A 19,362-nucleotide genomic window follows, 5' to 3' on the forward strand; every position below is an offset into this window, starting at 1 on the left:
AAAAAAAAAAAAAAAAAAAAGTTAACCATGGCAATATCCAAATTTGGAGATTTCTAAGAAGCTGAGGAGGCGGGTCTACTGCAATTCACTCTGAAAGGCTTCTGGAGGTGGGGACTGGGGCCTTAGCTGGGAAGAGTGTGCTGCCTGCTTGCATCAGTGAGAGGCTCTTTCCCCAGGCGACTTCTACTTGGATGGAGGGTAAAAACTGAAGAAATATCTGATGGTGCTAAGGTTTTATGGAGACTAGAGATTAGATATTTGTTTCCTCCCAGATATTCATGTATTGAAACTTAATACCCGATGTGGTAGTATTGGGAGGTGGGGCACTGGACCGAGGTGATTTCTGTCATGGAGGCAGTCTCTGAATTGGCATTAGTACCCTTATAAAGGGGGCCTATAGGGAAAGGATGGGAGTCTCCAGAGATCCTGGCCTCTCGTCCTGGCCTCTCATCCTGGCCTCCTGCAAGCCAGTACAACATCGGTTCAACAGGAAAGTGGGAATCAAACACAGAGACAGTCTTGAGAGAAACTGAGTCTTGGGCTGATCTAAGCTGCTCTGGACAGCAAAGACAACTCCCAGGATGTCCAGTGTTTATTCATTACAAGTGTGGGAAGAGGGGAAACTGGGCAGGCTCGGGACACCTACCGATAACAAGTATCAAGCAGGCAGGACTGTAGAGTGAGGGCACAAGCATATTGTTGCTGATAAGAACAAATGGTTGATTCAGAAGAGAAGAATTTAAGAGTCTGACCTTGACTGGAAGTGAACTCAGCCAAGCTCTGCTTGGCCAAATTATGGAGGAGCAAGAAAGTTGTGACACTATGGCCTACTAATACTGGACAAAGGTGCCTGGTACAGGGGCCTCACAGACTCCCTCACCCCTTCTCCCGTTGAAGACACACTGAGAAAAAATGGGCTACAAACCAGGAAGAGGGCCCTTATCACATCGCAGCCAGCTTTGCACCTTGACCTCAGACTTCCAGCCTTGTGAACAGTGAAAAATGAAATTTGTGAAGCTTGAAAGCTGCCCAGTTTGTGGAATTTTGTTACACCTGCCTGAACAGACTGAGCCAGGTTGGGATAGATAACCTCCCTAGCTAAGGGCTGCCGGTAGAGGATCACAAGTACCATTATAGTAGTATAGTATAGGTGGTAAAGTCCACCTGTCCTAGTACACGCTGAGCCAGCCAGATCTCTTTTTTGCTTGCCTTCCTTTCCCCTCTTTGGTAAAGTGACAGAGCACAGTGGTACCTTGGTTGCCAAACTTTTTTTTTTTTTTAACTATTTGAGGGAAGATCTGTGTTTGTGTTGGTGTAGGGAGGATGGCCATGGTTGTGTTTGTCAACTGATGTTAAGTTCATAAATGGAAACAAAATTTTTCTGAATGCTTTTGTTTGCAAGTAATTCAGTTTGCTCAAAAAGCATTCACGAACCGAGGTATTACTCTTTGAAAGAGCAAACATTAGACTATTATTCTGACTTTCCAGTAAATAGGGGAAGGGTTTGTTATGATATGAAAATTTGGAAAAGATTAGGTTGCAGATTTGGTGCAGTTAGGTACTTCAGACATTGAAGGTCTGTAAAGCATTAAATGATTCTGGTGGTAGCAGTCAAAATAGACACATAAAACAGGCAGACCCCCAAATGTTAACATATTTGACAGGTCTGTAACTTAATTGCTTTTTAATGTCTGTCAAATAGATTCCTCTTTGGTTTCTTGGCCAGGCTTCTACATGTCTATTAAAACCCTATGAAGCTAAAAATATGAAGCTTAATATTTGTAAAATGTGTAAACAGAATGACCTTTTTTTCTGCCTTGCTGTGTGCTTGAGAAGTTAAGACTAGGACATTTCAGTTTGATATCTGTCTCGGAAACAATTACATGGTAAGAATCTAATTTATTCTCTTTTCAAAGTTGTTAAAATTTAGTTACAGGTTTTTTAAGAGCTTCATTTACATGTGAAATCAAAGGAGGGAAGTCCTACGTGGTTTACATTTAGAGGTGTGCGTTTAGTCGGACATTCTCACTCAGTTTATCATTTTGCTGAGGCTACCGCAACAGATACCACACATCAGTGGCTTAAACAACAGGAATTTATTTCCTCACAGTTGTGGAGATACAAGGTCCAGAATTGAGGTGTAGACAAGTTTAGTTTCCCTGAGGCCTGCCCCTGTTTCCCTGTGTTCTCCCATGGTCACTTTCCAGGCCCTCTATTTTCTATATCGTGATTTCCTCTTTTTGTAAAGACTCCGGTCATACAGGATTAGGACACACACACATGATCCATTCTGCCTTAGTTACCTCTGTAAAAACACAGTCTCATGCTGAAGTACTTTGGAGTTAAGACTTCAAGATACAAGATGGAGAGGGATACAGTTCAGCCCATCATAAGTGGGGTTTAAGAAAAGGCCCTTTTCTCAGCTTTGAGTGAGGACTTATGTTCCTGATGGTGGGAGGAGGGCCTGCCTGGTGAGGACGCTGGGGCTATCACTTTCCTTTCAGAGCCAGGTCAAGTTAATGGCCCTTGATTTCATGTCACCTCACATTTGCCAGCTTCTCGGGAAGATTGTTGAACACCTGTCTTAAAGTAGTTGTGCACAGCCATCAGCTGCTAGTGGACAGTGCACGTTAAATGAATCCACCCGCTGCTGTGTGCCGAATGTGTTTTGAACCTGTGATATTTATATGTAGTAAAGATGCTTGTACTACTTACCAGTTACTTTCCTGTCTCCATTTAACATTGAGTTAGTAAGAGAGCAAATGGAAAGTATGTTGAAGATTAGATTTTTTCAGAAATCTTTATTGTCTAATTTATTAAAATATCAAACATGGTTATCACATATATACATTTTCATTTATAGATTATTAGGCATTTACTAGTGTAGACCTTATTTGTAGAATTTTGTTTGTATCCAAATAAAATGATATATTTGAGTTTTAGTAAAAGAAAGTCATATATCTATAACTTCATATTAATCTATTTTTGATACATATAAGCACATATTTTAGAGTGTCAGTGTGCAATTAGATATTCTTAGCACATGTCATTTGTGAAAAGCACTTTAAATCTAAGTACATTCAATTGAGCATAATTAAAATATCAAGATACATAGTCTTCATATACATTTTGCCACTTAATTTTTTAAGTAGCTATAAGCATCTACTATGTGAATTCCAATTAAAGGAAGGTGATTAAATTATGGAGATATTTAATGCTTTTAGTTTAAAACATAGCATAAATTTTGCCATATTAAAAATATGCTGCCATATTTTCTGTGGACAACACACTAATAATGGCTTTGATTGTTTTATATTCAAGACTATTAATATTCTCTGAATACTCTCAAGACTGTTGACTGGAACGGTTGTGCGAGGCTGATAAGCAACTGTACCTTTCCTTTTGACTTGTACAGTTCTTTTGACTTGACTCCCCAGATGCCAAGAAAGGATGTTCAGGAATATCGTTTCATCAGTAAAGAAGCAATGGTGTGAGGCTTGTCTGGTTGAAGTGGGTGAAAGGAAACGGATTGTGGAGAAGTAGGAACTGCCGCTTCTGAACCAGTCCTTTAAAGCCATATATTGAGGCCACTGATATTTCCTGTAGTATGATCACAAGAGCAGACAGCCTCGGCGCATCTGTTGGGCCTAAAGAATATTGTTGATTTAATGAGAGCCATTGTTCTTGGAGTAGAGTACATGGGGGCACTATATTAGGATTCTGGGTTATATTGCCCTGCTAAGTATTTTATTTCCTGAAATTTTGTTTTTGAAAAAGAACTAGCTGCACCACTTCCCACCATAGAGTTCCCTGTGCAGTCAGAAATGTCAGCAGTGAAGTAAATCTCTGTAACAGGGCAAGAGAAATTTGGGATGCAAAGTTGTGAAGAGGAAGGGGAGAAGTCAAACTTCACAGAAGCAGCTGGCGGTTGACCAAAAGGAACTGTGATTGAAGGCACATTTCAGGTTGTTTCTGCAGACTATCTAGTCCATTTCAGAGGGGGCACATTAGAAGGAAAAAACTGTAATTTTACTTTGAGCCATGACAACCATATCATGTGAAAAATTAGAGCATTTGGAAATAATGGTGCTTTGTGCAGATAGAACCCTATTCGTTTAAGAAGCTTGGAGCTTGGACTTCATGCTGACATAGCTGTAGTTTCCACAGTCTCGTTTCCCTTTCTAGTTACTCTTAGCCCTCCTAGGTACAGCATGAATTTATCAAGACCATGGGCCTCAGATAGGAATCATATGGGATGGAGATGTGAACTTTGGTTTGTTTTGGTAGAGAAGTGAGATGTCATTGATTCTGTCTTGAGTCACTATGATTTATTTAGGTAAAACCTGTGCCAGTATAAGTATTTTGCAGGCTCATTTGAAGAAAATTGAAATTGTCGTTAGTTGCACTTTTCTGAGTTTAAAGTATACCTCAAGCATTCAGATTGACATGATTGGGGATCTTGCCATCCTGCAGTCTGGCTTCCTCATGATTTATTGACTAATCTACATAGAAAAGTTGGATGCATCTGGTGAAAATCAGTTATAATGTACCTACAGAAACATCTTTCCTCCATATTTCTTGAGTCACTTCAGTGTCTCTGAATCATTTATCTCCTACACAGAGGATTTCCAAGTCATGGAAATTCTAGTCCACATAATCTTACTGGCTAAAGATGCACACAGATACTTTGTATTCAAATAAGAAAGAAAAACTGAAAATGAATCAATTTAAAGCTCACTTTCTTTGACAGTAAGAAAGTCAGTATACAGCTTCAAAGCTGGGACTTAAATCAAGTCTGGGTTCTGTTTCTATCTCTGTATTGGAGAAAATTCTGTACTTCTATTTCTTCATCTCCAGCAAAGCCAGGAGTAACATTGTGTTCTCATGACTGAGCGGATGAGGGAGAATGTCTGTGAAACTTATAGCATGTTGCCCTCTACACTGAAAATATTCAACAAATATTTGACTTTGGCCTCTTGAGAGGGAGGGAAGGGAAGAAAAGAAAAGTTTTGCAGGGTCTCAGAGTCAGGACCTTTTCTAATCACTGAGATCAGCATGGGTACAGGAGAGAGACTTTGAAGGGGGTGTAGAGAAGCCTGGGCCTTCAATTGACCAGCTTGAGTTATAGCCAGCCCTTGAGAACAAGTTGAGATCCTAAGTCAAGGGTCCACTGTACTCAATAGTATTCAAATCTTTGTTTCTTTTTTTTTTAACCTATTAAGTTTATTGGTACATTTTAGGTATACAGTACAGTTACATTCATCATTCGGAAATTACATCTTCACATGATGTGTCTTGGTTCTTATTTTTTCCCCATTCCCCTGCCCTCCCTTCTTTTTTAACACAAAAACAAAAGGTTTTCTTCATTTGGGTCCTTCATTTCATATTTCTTACTTTACTAATGTGTAAGAGTTTTTTTTAATGTACCAGTTCTATCTTTCTCTAAAAATATGTTTTTGAAATCAGGTGCTCTCTTCTTAAAAATTCCACACACAAAAAATTGTCATACTAAGGCTAGTATTCAGTACAAGTACAGAAGACAAAGAGGTGTTCTTGTTTAGTACCTGGCAATAGCCTGAGTAAGAATCCAGGTGGCCCAGAACTTAACTGCCCCTCAGCTAGAGTCACATGTATGCGCGTGTGCTTTTAATAGGTTACCCAGTCTGGCACTGCTTATGGTTTTGGGTCCCCTGGAGCCAGGTGCAGATATGTAGCTTGGACCTGGCTTTAAACATGTGGCTGCCTGCTGTGTCTTACCCTGTGTGGGTTCCGTTGAGGAACAGAATTCATGCATGGTCACACATTGACTCATCCTTAGATATCATTAATTACTTCATCTCCATGCCACAGATCAGAGTAATTTCATTTTAACTTCTTGTGCGGAGCTAGAATGTTACTTTGCCACCGATTCCAAGGGGGTCTTTTGTTTTGACCTTATGTATCAGAACGTTAGTTGTGTCTCCCTGTGCCTTATCCTATTCCATTTGATTCTGTTTCTCTGTCTCTCTGAAGTACAAATAGTAACGGTATAGTAATGGTAACCACCAATTGTCAGTTCCTTCCCTAACAAAATTATTTCCCAACTCTGTGAGTGTCATGAAATCAGAGGCTTCATATTTTATCTTTCCCTACTCCTCCACTGGGAACTTGTGCTATTTTGCTTAAGCAAAGAATAATTATTTCTCTCTCCATTTTGGCTCTCTACTCCCTTCCCCATAGATCTGTGTGTTTTTTTTTTCCTGAGTTACCCTAAATAAATTTTCATTGTCCCTGGTTTACTCTCATAAACAACTATCATTTTCTCAGTTTCCTTTCCTCTCAAATTATAGACCACACAGGTGGCCTCACTCCTCAGCACCTACGCCCCCCCCCCATACTTGACTTTACCTGACAGGGTCAGTGTGAGCTGTTGGTCATTCCGCCTTCTTTTTTCTTGCCGTGAGTGCCCCAACTACCATAACACTAGAGTAAGGCAAAAGTTTTGTGTGGCGTCTTAGGTCTCTTACTACTCATAGCTTTTCTTCTTCTTTTCATCCCATGTAAGTTCCTGCCTTTAGTTCTGTGTGGATCATACCCTCATCTACATGGCGACTGTCTCCTCCACACTTCTAAATGTCTGATATTTCTCTTTTAAACCCTTGTGCTAGTTAAACAGATGCAGAACCATGGATCCTTTCTTTGACCTTCTCCCTTGTTCTGCAACCAAACCCTGCTGGTCTCTATTACATCTGTTACCCCCACCAGCCCACCCCACCTCACTACAGATGTAATTGCTCTAATTGTGGTCTTTTATCTGTCAACCAGTGTGCTGGTTGCTATCTAATTGTTATCTGTGCCTCCTGACCCTTTCCTAATAAGCCTTTCCTTCTCTTCTGCTCTCCTGGTAGCTTTCTGAGGCATAGGTACCGGTCCGACTACTCCACAGTCCCAGATTCTGTTCACTAGTTCTCTTCCCGGGGCAAGCTCAGGGCCACGTGTCTAGTATGCAGTCCTGGTTTTCAGGCTGGTGTACTGTACTTTCCATGATTGGTGCAGCTGTCTGATGCTGCTCTGCTTGCTTTCAGTCTCCTTGTCTTCTACAGTGAAGGCCTCTGTTCCTTCATGCTGCTCTCTGAGAAGTGTAGCTCAGGCTCTGGTCTCCAGCAACTATACCTTAGAATCCAAGCCCATTCTTCCTGTGTGACCCCAAGCAAGTTAAATCATCTTTTTTACTCCTCTCAGTTTGTTCATTTATAGAAATCAGGATAATGTTATTACTTACCTTGTGATATTATAAAGGCTGAACTAACAGATTTATAAACTCTCAGCACAATTCCTGGTACCTGAACCCTCAGGAAGTCCAAGCAGTTGATGAAGTAGATTTCCTGATTGCATCCTTATTAACATGTCAGTTGATGAACACAGTGCCAGCTCTGTTACCCATATCAGCATAACGTGCTCTTGTCACTGTGCTGCCTCCTGTCCTGCACCTGGTCTACCTACATCCTGCATCCATTTCAGTCGCCAGCTAGCATGCTGTCGTCCTATGCGTTGTACTTCTTCCCGGAGTATTCCGGCCAGGAGAATCCTTGCCCTCCTTTGAACTTCCATACCAATTTGTCTGGGCCTTAACTCTTATCATATGCGATAATTGTCTTTCCTCACGTGCCAGCTCCAGTATCTGTGAGTCGTTTGGTTACAGAACTCCATCAAGAATCTTTTCCTCTACTTGCTCTTGATGTAGCCCTGGGCAGACTGCTACATTGGTTTGCTGAAGCTCCCACAATGAAATACCACAGACAAGTTGGCTTCAACAAAGGAAATTTGTTTTGTTGTCTTTATAGCGGCTGGAAGTCCAAGATCAAGGTGTTGACAGGGCTATTTTTTTGAGGTCTCTCTCCTCGCCTTCTAGCTCTTCTCCCTGCTTCTCCAGCTTCACATGATCTTATCTGCACTCTTATATGCATATATTTAAATTCCTGTGCTTGTAAGAATAAGTGACATTGGATTAAGCAACGCCTTAAAGACCTAATTCCCTTTATGAAGACCTCATGTCCAATACGTAGAATATATATCTGAAGCCATGGGAGTTAAGATGTCTTAGGAGGTTGTCATAGTGAACTGTGATTTTTGGTGGCCCACATTTCAGCCCGTAAAAATAGCTTTAATCTTTCCTGGCTTCATTTCACTCTCATGTGAAATGGGGAAAGGCACCTTTTTCGTGGACTGCAGATACATATGTACAAAGCCACACCCTTGTAACTAATAGTGGATGTTTGGTGAATATCAGTTACCTTGGCCCTTGCTTCAGGTTCCTAGAAACAGGAATGATTTTGACTCATCTTGTGCCCTTGTAGTGCTCGGGACAAATTTCAAACGTAACTGCTTATAAATATTTGGTAAACAAATGTGTGAACGAAGAGGAGGTTAGTCTGTGATAGACACAGGTATTTGTTTCTCAGTTGTAGTAACAGACTAGTAGGAAGCATGTAGAGAAAGCAGGGTCCCCACTAAATACAGTATGCCATACTGGGTTAAGTGTGGAAAATCTCCATGTGTCTTCCTTGCCACAGCTCCAAAACATCATAAGGAAATGATTTGTGACAAAATTGCACACAGAAAAAGGCCAGGATCTTTACAGAGTGATGAAGGACACAAAGACATGGTACGCAATAAGTGTTCCTGTTTGTTGTCTGCCAGTTCAGCTGTCTTTGATCTTTGCAGAGGAGGAGTGTGGCTAAGGTGCTCTGAATGAATAACACATCAGGAGTTGGAAGAACGGCAGGCAGTGTGCTGCCGAGTGACCGGCCATGTGGTGCTGCCTGAACACTGTACGTCTGATGATAAGCTCCTTCTCTCTCCGTGCCTTGGAGTCTCACATTTCCTTCCAACCTGACTCCAAAGGGCCTGTTTCATCTTGACACCTTTCGGTGTGCTACTTTGAGTCTGTAGTTTCTTTTTTTCTGAGTCCACCAGAAGCTGTGGGTACATCATTATTTTTTCTGGCGTCACTGAGCTCTTTCTTTCTGATGCATGTTTCCCACAGCTCTCTTCAGGGGATTTGCCTCTTGTGTCAGCCTGAGGGATGAGGACTCATTTTGCTGTAGTATAGAGTTTGTGTCTGTCTGTTGGCTTAATGTCAGGGAGTTGAATCTAAGTACGTATTTTTATCATGTGTATTTTAAACAACTTCTGTGAGTGTTAGTAAAGGTATAGCACAACAATTCTGTACCAAAAAATTGTATCTTCTAGTAATGGCACCAGTTGCTTAGGCAATCAGAGGTAAAATGTAAAAGTTACTCTCTGAAATATTACGGGAGACCAGGATTAGAAATCAGTCTTAAGGAAGCCTAAGACACTGATTCTCAAAATTGACAGGGATCCTAGAGAAAACGGGTATAGTGGAGGGATTTTTTTAATACCCCCTGCACATAATGATTGTGTAGAAAAATTATTTTTTTTAGACCACCAACACAGAAGTTCTTATTTAGTTGGTGGGAACAGGGTGCACATCACTACCTTTTAAAAGCTCTCCAGGTGATCATGACAGGCAGCCAAGGGAAGAGCACTGCCACCCTGGGAGAAAGAAAAAACCTAGCCCCGTGAAACAGTTGCTGTGTCGTGAGCACTTTGTTGGCTCCTGGACATTTGCCATCTCTGCTCTTCATGATAAGTGAGATACTTTGACAGAAGAACTATAGCTGGATCTTCACGTGGGGTACTCAGCTACCTCGTTTCCAGTGTTGGCACTATGCAGATGAGCACACACGCATTCCACTCTCCAAGATCCACGCCTGCTGATTGCTTTTCATTTTACCCCTGGTAGAGATAATCTTACCTCTGGAGTTTTGAGAAATCAACCCTCAGGCTAATTCCATGTTGATAATCCTTTCTCAAAACTTCTGTCTCCATGAAATAGTTTTTTTTCTTTTTTTTTTAGTGAAACCGTTTTCTTATATTCAGTGTTTGTTCATCTTTGTAAGTCTGTAGATACTAATTTCATTCGTATGGAGAGATTTCTGGCCCAGAAGCACAAAGAAGAATCCTTCCTGTACACTTAGCATGGTTGCCCAGCTAAGGCTGTTCATCTCCTCATTCTGCCAACCTTCCATTACTCCCTCCGTGTCACATGGGAAATGGTGGCCGTAAACCCGGGCAGGGTTTCGTCTTCCCAGACACATTCTGGTGGTGACAGTATGAGCAAAACGTAGCTGTTCCGAGTGGTGGAATGGGGAACAGGATGTCTTCGTGTGGACCATACGGACACACCGGGCTCCCGGCATATCCTCTCACTGTGACTCCTTCTTCTTGAGGCCCCTTCTTTGGCCTTGTGATGAATGTAGTCCAGGTCGTTTCTGGCAAGTTTAGATGAAGATGACAGCAAACCTTGGTAGAAGCAGACAAGGAGAGGAAGCCAGCGGCTAACAAGCACAGGAGAAAACTACTGCTGTGTTTAAAAACAAGTATGTCTAAAGGGCTGGGGATTTAGCTCAGCGGTTCGGTGGCCTGCCTTGCAAGCGCGAAGACCCGAGTTCAATCCCCAGTACCAAAAAAACAAACAACAAACAAAATACAAGTATGTCTTGCCTAACCATCAAATTGATAAAAATGGAAAAACAATTTGATTTGGCAACCAAACATTTTTCTTTGATTTTTTTGTTAACATTGCTGTGTATATTGCATAAGTTATGCACAGTTATTTATTTTTCTCTACAGAAATGACTTGTGATCTATATAGAAAAATTAAAAGGCCGGGGATTTAGCTCAGTGGTTCTGCCACCTGTGTTGCAGGCTCAAGGACCTGAGTTTGATCCCTAGTACAAGAAAGAGGGGAAGGAAGGAAGGAAGAAATATTAAAAGTGTAGCCAAAATTAACTATTTGTAGTCTTTCCACCTCCAAACCATCACAGTGCTGGATGTCTCCTATGGGGTGGTAGGTAAACACCGGGGGAAGAATGTATATGCATTTTAAATACGGGAGGGTTCTATTCTCCATTGTTGGTGGGAGTGCAGACTGGTGCAACCACTGTGGAAATCAATATGGAGATACCTCAAAGAGCTGGGACTAGAGGTTCCATTTGACCCAGCCATCCCTCTGCTGGGTATCTTTCCAAAAGAACTAAAAGAAACATACCACAGTGACATATATGCAGCTATGTTTATAGCAGCACAGTTTGTAATAGCTAAAACTTGGAAACAGCCCATTTGTCCATCAGTTGGAAACTGGATAAAGAAGATGTGTTTTTTTTCTATAAAATGGAATACTACTCAGCCATAAAGAATGAGAAATTAGAGTCATCATAGGAAAATGGATACATTTTGAGGATATACCCCTATGTGAAATAAATAAGTCACACATGTGTAAATACCGAATAGTTTCTCTGGTGTGAAAAACTATAATAGTACTCGAGATTCTAGTGGGATAATTAACAATGCAAAATAGGAATAAAGGGGCTAAAGGTGTAGGGAAAGTGGGAAGGGTAGGGGAAGGGGAATAAGGGAAAAGAAAAGAATGTGAGAAAATGAAAAAATTGAATTAAAGTGTTTGTAAATGGGGAGGGGAGGAGGGGGTGAAGGGAGGACAGGGACAAGGGGAAAAAATGAGAACCAAGTCCTGTCATGTAAAGGTGCAGGATCCCAGTAATGAATGTAACTGTGCTGTATACCTAAAATGTACCAATAAACTCAATCAGAAGAAAAAATATGGGAGGGTTCTACTTAACAGTACACGTAGAACATTTTTCTGCAATATTTTCTTCAGCTGCATAGCATCTCAATGCATGGGTATCCTCAGATTCATGTAATTAATCTTTTACTCCTGGATATTTATGTTGTTTCTAATTCTTAGCATCAACTGTCATAAACAGTACTTCAAACACCATCCCTGTGGCAAGTTTTAATTAATACCAACCATTTTGTGAAGTTATATACATTGAGAACTGGGAGTAGGGAATCTTGTAAGAGGTTCTACATAGTGTTGACCCATATTTTACCTGTTATCATGATGGCATTTCCTAAGCTGTGAAACATAAGTTCCATTGTCTGTGGTCTCACTGCACTACATAATACATACTCTGAATTGTGCTGCATATTAATCTTCGTTTGGATCATACAAAAATTTAGTATATTTATGACAAGGAATAACAGGTTGAAGTACATTAAAAAAGAATATAATTGGTTATGATAAATATAGGCTTAGCTTCAAAATAGCTAGCTTAAAATTTCCTGTGTAGTGCACTTTAAAGATTTCACTGATGATCTTGGAGGTGTGGCATGCAGCCATTGCTGGAATGAAATAACACATAGTGTTCAAAGTCTGGGCCACAGTTGATTTAATGCATATTTTTACTTCTTTGACCTGCCATTTATCTTATGTGAAAAAAGAATGATTCTATAGGCAGGTACTATATAAGTAAAATTATAAGAATAATTCCATGATATTTCATAATCCACCAGATTGTTTTTAGGTTTTTTTTTTTTTCATAAGTTTATATGTTCTTTGCAGTTCTCCATTATTCAAGATCCTTTGTCCTCCTTGCCCCCTCCACTTCTGGGAGCTAGATCTATGTCCTTATTTGGATACTTGTTGCTTTGTATTTTATTATTGCCTTTATGGCTTTGGCTTTGAACCCTGGGGGCCAGTTGCTCGAGCTTCAAGAAATCTTTGTCATTTTAGCATGAGGACACTAGTGAGACTAATAGAAGTTTTCTTCTGCTGTGGGCTCTTTCAACTTCTACATGAAAGAGTTAGGGCCTCTTTACATGAGGAGTCCTAGATAGTAACTATATTTTGATTCAAACTTGTAATTGCCAACTGCTTTAATTGATAGGACACAGACAGCCTCTTGAGAATAGAATATTCTGAGTTGTGACTTTTCCTGACCATTTCCCAGCTTTGATCCCAAACCTTTTCTTTTTCTCTTTAGGCTGGAGGCTCACAGGTGATTTTCACAAATCCTTTAGAAATTGTCAAGATCCGTTTACAGGTGGCTGGAGAAATCACCACTGGTCCCCGGGTCAGTGCTCTGTCTGTTGTACGAGACCTGGGGTTCTTCGGCATCTATAAGGTAACTCTGCTTTCCACCACTTGTTTCCTTGCTTTCTCATCTCAGTAATTAGTAACTGTTCATCACATGAAAGTGATTTCCATATCTCCACCTAAAGAAGACATCTTGGTGGAATCCTTAGGGCACCTTCATGCAAATTAGGAGGTACCCCTAATGCTGCCTGCCGAAAAGCTGCCCCTAAAGGTATACAGACACAGGATGACCATGTGAATGGCACCACTTCAAATTGTTTAAGATAACTTTTTACAACAACATTGGCTAGAGCTTTATTGAGATCTGTTACTGTTACAGAAACTTGATTCTCAGTGCCATCCATGTTTCAGGAGTGAGGCAAAGCATAATTTAAGGAGACGCTCATACCGGCTGAAGAATTTACAGTATTATCTGATCCTGTACATTCTGACCTCGTCCATATTTTCTAATTCTATGCCTCATCTTAATATAATCTTTAACTCTTTTTCATTTGGAAAATAATTTTTCAAAATGATTGCAAAGTGAAACTTTCAGTGTTCTTGAAAGTGACTATTCACACTTATCTAGTATAAAGTTCTAATGGAATATACTAAAGTCATCTGCAGATATATGTCCAGCCTTAAGGCATTAGCAAACGAAAGGTTTTAAAGATTCTTTAAAAATGTTTTAAACTAACTTGAATAAGTAGACCTTTAACAACATGAGGAAAGTCCAATCTCTGTTGAAAATAGTTTCATTTATTTACACAGAAATATATACAGTTAGTTAAAATTAATATTACTTTGCTTTTGTACATAGCCAGGCAGTTTCATTGCAAGAGAGTCAAATATTTTATTCACATTACTCATATGAATTTTAAAGCACAGTTTGATCAATATCCACTTTTTGGGTCATGTGTTAACATGATTTTGCAGAGAAAATTGTCTTCCTTTTTACCCCAAAATGTCCAAGATGAAGCACTTTTGATCATCAAGTGCAATATTATTTCTGAGAATTTTATCCCTTGCATACATAGCATTGAGACAGTAGATTATTCTTTTCTTACTTCCAGTTCATCTTAATGTGGATATAACTGACCCACATAATGTACAACAACTTGCCATACAGCTTTTTAGAGAAACTTTAAATGACTGGTCTTGATATTTTCAGCACAGGATTTGTGAGATTCTACTCCAGAAATTCTTGTTTAGTCTTTTTATTTATTTATTTTTCCTATCCTAAATTCTACTGGTGACTTCAGTAAATATCAAGTTGAGGTTGTTTTAAAACTGGCCTTCCCAAATGACACTTTTCAAGGTCAAGGGATTGGAAAAGTACCCCATGATCTGAGCCTTTGTAAGGATCACACATAATCTCCTTTCGTAGGATTGATGATAGTGGGGAAAATTTTTCTTTCTTTATTAAAAAAAATTGCTTTATTTACTTATATATATGTAGTATTTAGTAATAAACATGCCAGTTTTTAAAAAAACTGTACATAAGATGCTCAGTCTGTGATTTAGCATTGAATATTGTGTTCTACAGCCATTTTGTTTACCAATTTATTACCCAGCTGTAATAAATAAACAATATCGTCATGTGGCATAGCAGATCAATTTGAAGAGAAGTCATCTTCTTTTCTAAATTTTTAGGCCTTTGCAGTCTATAATACAATGTAACAGCTTGTCATTTTGACAGGATGCCAAGCAGTCTTTCAACAGGCTGTCTGGTAAAAAGCACTTGGGTACTATGGCAATGACTTATCGAAATATCTAGGTGGATAGAGTGGTAAAAACTTGTTTGCTGTGCAGAAACAGACTGTTAAACTACCGGCAAGTGATACAAGACTGAGACTTACTGCTTTTCATCTTCACTTTATTCATAATTTTAATCCTTTTTAACACTCCTTGGAGGTAATCGGTATACTGATTTTGTAGTTGCATCAACAGAGACTGCCAGCCTTACAATTTGAGCTGAAATTGAGGCTCAGAAGTTGCTTGTTTCTACTTTTGTGCTAAAATTGTTTTCCTGAAATGATCAGGATTGCTCAAGTTTGAGCAAGAGCACTCTACCATACAAGTTGGTTTCATTACTAGTCTAGTGGTCTGAACTGGCTCAGAGGCATTGCACAGGGCTTGGCACTGCCCTACCACATGGTGTTTTTGGTATATTGATAGCTACCAATTGAAGTCACTAGTGTTTTGAGCTGGAGACTTGGTTTCATTGTGAGAAAGTGACTTAGCAGACTCCACCTTCTGTTGGCCACCCGTATCCGCTGAAGGGACGGGCTGAGTCTTCATTCACCAGAGTGCACTTCTCTGTGGTGTGGACGCCTCTCGATGGATGGCTCAAAGAACCACGCTAGGTAATGGGTCTTGCTTGTCCTGTGAACCTGGTTTCCAAGCCCACCCCACCTTAGCCTTCCTCCACCAAATCCTTCCAAGATCCGAAATTATTGCAGCAGGTTAGGGAGTATCACAGCTTCGGCACTGCTACACAGCACTTGCCCGCGTTTTTATTTCAGGATAACACTTTTTAGTAATACAGCCTTTCTCTTTAGTCTGCAAATGACCATGAAGGACATAAAACTTTTAAGCCTGGTGTGTGTCCTCTGATGGGTCTTTTAAAAGAGAACCGCTATGCTGGTTTTAGTTGGGACAGGTAATCTTTCTTCTCCACTGGCTGCTTTTGTTTCCTGCTATTAAGATTACAATGCTGAACGCAGGAGGGGTGAGTGGTCAGCTCTGCCTGTGTGTTTAGGCCTGCTGAGCCTAACTTTGCCTAAATTGGACTTAACCAAGCTTTGTGTTTTTCTCCTGAATTGACTTGCAAAATATGTGACTATTCTTTGACTTCCTGGTAAATGGCAATTAGAATACTTGCTTTAGAAATACATTTGCAACTAAAAACAAAGTGTATATGGTAAACATTCGTAAAGTTAGAATAACTTAGAGCAGATTTAGTGAAGTATTGAAACAAAATTCTCTCCCCTTGGTAACATTAGAGAGGAGAAATAATTGTAGCGCCCTGGGAATATATACCTCAGTAAAAGTGAAATAATTAATTGCTTTGAAAGAGCTGTTTGAATATCTTCTACAGCGTATATTACCTTTTTAAGAATGTATGAGGATGGACCTGGAGGTGTAGCTCAGTGGTGAAACACTTACCTAGCATGTACAAAGCCCTGGATTTAATGCCAAGCACCACAAAAAAATTTAAATATATAAAATATCTATGAGAATGTAATTCTCTTTCCCTATGTAACTTTTATTGTGTACACCCCTGCAGCATAAATTAAATATTTTTTGTGGTAAAGAACAAAGTTGTGTACTTCAAAATTTGAATGTTACCTCTTCCTTAGAAGCCATTGGTCAGCTTATAAAAACCTGTCATTTCCCTTATTAGCTTTCCCCTACCCTTCCCACTTTCCCTAGATATGAGAAAATGAGGAAATGGAAATGAAGTGTTTGTAAAGGGGAAGGGAGAAGGGGTGAAGGGAGGGCAGGGACAAGGGGAAAAAGGAGAACTAAGACCGGTCATGTGGAGGTACAAGATCCCAGTAATGAATGTAACTGTACTGTATCCCTAAAATGTACCAATAAACTCAATGAGGGGGAAAAAGAATTAAAAAAAAATAAAAACCTGTCATTTAATATTAAACAGCAGCACAGCTAATAGAGGTCAAAGATGCTTCTTTGGGAAACAGTAAAAGGGTTCATGTCTCTTTGAAGACAAAAATATGGTCACTTAAGCAATAACAGCTAGGGTTTATTAAGTATTGTTGAATAGAGTTTTCAAATCCTGTAATCACAAATTAAACATTAGCTCTTACTGGAAGCTTGCTTAGGAATATGAGCTCTGTCTACTCACTCCATTTTATCACAGGCATTCAGTTCGTCCCACTGCATCTGACAGAGTAATTCAAATACACCCTTCATGGATATACGTAAATGCCTGTCTGTGTTCATGCATCGGGTGTGCACAAATGAATCATTATATTGTATGTCATTGTGAAAACAAGTAATGATACACCAGTGCGTTGTTTATTCTGCTAGTTATCTCAGAGAGTTTTGATTTTTTTTTAATTTTAAAAATGCAAGTTGATGTTTCAAACATCATATAATTCAGAAAGATACATGAAAGTAAAATTTCTTCTCATCTCCTCATTCTCTTCAAAGAATAGCCACTGTTTCAAGTTTTTATATAGCCTTAAAATATATATATTTTAGTGTTAGGGATCAAACTCAGGACCTTATGCTTGCAAGGCAGGAGCGGTACCACTGAGCTAAATCCCCAATCCAAAGAGAATTCTTTCTACATATATCAGCGTTTATCCATCTTTTCTTCCTCTCTCGAGACCTCTGTACATTCCAAATTGTACCAATATCAGTATAGCGTATGTTTTTTTCCAACACAGAGTATTTTAAATACAGTATGTCTTAAAACTCTTCCCTCATTTTTTGAAAGACCTGTATACAATTTTAAAGGTTTTTTTTTTTTTTTAATTTGTTTGTTTTGGGCCTTTTTTGCAGTACTAGGATAAAACATTTTTTAACGATGTTGCTGCTCATGAGTATTTGTTGTTTTCTAGAACTGCCTTGACTGTTCTATCTAGTTAGCAGGTGGCTGTGAACAGTAAGATGCCACTGATTGTGCTTTGGTGAAGAGGAAAAGTCAGCCATCAAGAAAACAAGTATGTGACACTGTGCCACACTAAGGACCTTGAAAGCAGGGTGAGGGGATGGAGGAAGGCCAAGTGGGACCAAGTACATTTTGCTAGGTTGCTCAGGGAAGGCTTCTGAAGTAGGTATATAAGCAGAAACCAGAGGAAACGAGAGTTTGATTGACCCTACAGAAACCCTTCCTGTGTGAAAACCTTCTAGCAGCTTTTAGAGTAGAATAACTGCGAGCCTAGTCACCCTTGTTTTCCATTTTTTACCACCGTCCTATCTGGTAACTGCCTTTCCTCTCTGTCTCTCTCTTTTTTCTTTAATTGAGTTTATTGGTACATTTTAGGGATACAGTACAGTTTCTTGTACCTCTACATGGCAGGTCTTGGTTCTCATTTTTTCCCCTTGTCCCTGCCCTCCCTTCACCCCCTCCTCCCCTCCCCATCTACAAACACTTTATTTCCATCTTTTCATTGTCTTACATTTTTTCTTTTCCCTTATTACTCTTCCCCTACCCATCCCACCTTCCCTACACCTTTAGACCTTTTCTTCCCATTTCACAATGTCAGTCATCTCATTAGGATCTTATGTATTATTACAGTTTATTCACACCAGAGAAACTATTTGGTATTTACACATGTGTGACTTATTTATTTCACTTAGGAGTATATCCTCAATATGTATCCACTTTCCTATGAATGAATCTAATTTCTCATTCTTTATGGCTGAGAAATATTCCATTTTATAGAAAAACTACATCATCTTTATCCAGTTTGCCTTTCCTTTCTTTGAGTACTCCAAATTCATCTGCTTTTGCAGGGCAGTTCTTCCTCTCAGATTTCTGTTCAACAGATGCTGCCTAAGAAGCCAACTGTGCCACTTGCTATCAGAGTCCCCATGCCAGTTATCTGGGAGCATCTATCACCATCTGATGATTTTCTTTATATAACTGCGTCTCCTTTATCTCGTGTGTACTTGATAGCAGGAGCCTGTCTTATTCGAGGCTGCTTTGTCACTGTTTCTAGTCATAAGTATACATCTGGTAAATATCTGCTGAGCAAATGAATAAAAGTGAAGTGTTTCCATGTTACAAAGATGCTACAGCAGAGAAAGCAAAGGAATTGTGATTGGTGACCAGGAAGAACCATGATATTGGCAGTGTGAAATACAAAAAAGAATCTAATTGTATGAGAAGTCCCTTTCTAGTTTCAGAGTTTCTAGTCTCTTTCAGTGTTTCTAGTTTGCTTCACCCAGCAAGCTCTACCCTTGGCACTGGGGATACAAAAATAAGTCAATGTGGTGCATATTGCTCCCTTAATGGGGGCAGTCAGCCAGCCAGTTACCCAGGTCCATAGATGTGGTGTATATGCTGCTGAGAAGCCCTATCCCTTAGGCATATGTACAGGGATGTAAGGGAGGTGGAACTGGCTCATAGCAGGAAAGCCAGGAAGGCTTTCCCAAAGGGGGTGGCCTCAAGTGAGGAATTACATGTAGTTCACAACTGGGAAGGCAGAGGCAAAATGGCCTGGTTGAGACTGTATTTGAGGAAAGATAATCTGACATCAGTCTAGAGAACGCCAATGGGTAGGGAGAGTAGGAGTGAAGTCAGAGGGGAGAGCAAGGAGGATAGGCTGGGCAGTGCAGTAGGACAGTGAGAGCTGATGTGTCTGATGGACTTGGGGAGTTAGCCTCTC

At 39.9% G+C, this 19,362-nt stretch overlaps 1 protein-coding gene across 2 annotated transcripts in view; it reads left to right on the top strand.

Annotated features, from left to right (window-relative positions):
* The window catches only part of Slc25a13 (solute carrier family 25 member 13), a 198,168-nt gene that overhangs the window by 150,712 nt on the left and 28,094 nt on the right, over positions 1 to 19,362 (top strand). For both annotated transcript variants that reach the window (XM_010603394.2, XM_010603396.3), the window contains one exon: positions 12,906 to 13,046. In XM_010603394.2, the coding sequence (XP_010601696.2) occupies positions 12,906 to 13,046 (141 nt within the window). The remainder of the gene's footprint in view (positions 1 to 12,905; positions 13,047 to 19,362) is intronic.

This window comes from Fukomys damarensis, unplaced genomic scaffold (assembly GCF_012274545.1).
Source record: "Fukomys damarensis isolate Sample0158 unplaced genomic scaffold, DMR_v1.0_HiC HiC_scaffold_4, whole genome shotgun sequence".
Classification (NCBI taxonomy): Eukaryota; Metazoa; Chordata; class Mammalia; order Rodentia; family Bathyergidae; genus Fukomys; species Fukomys damarensis.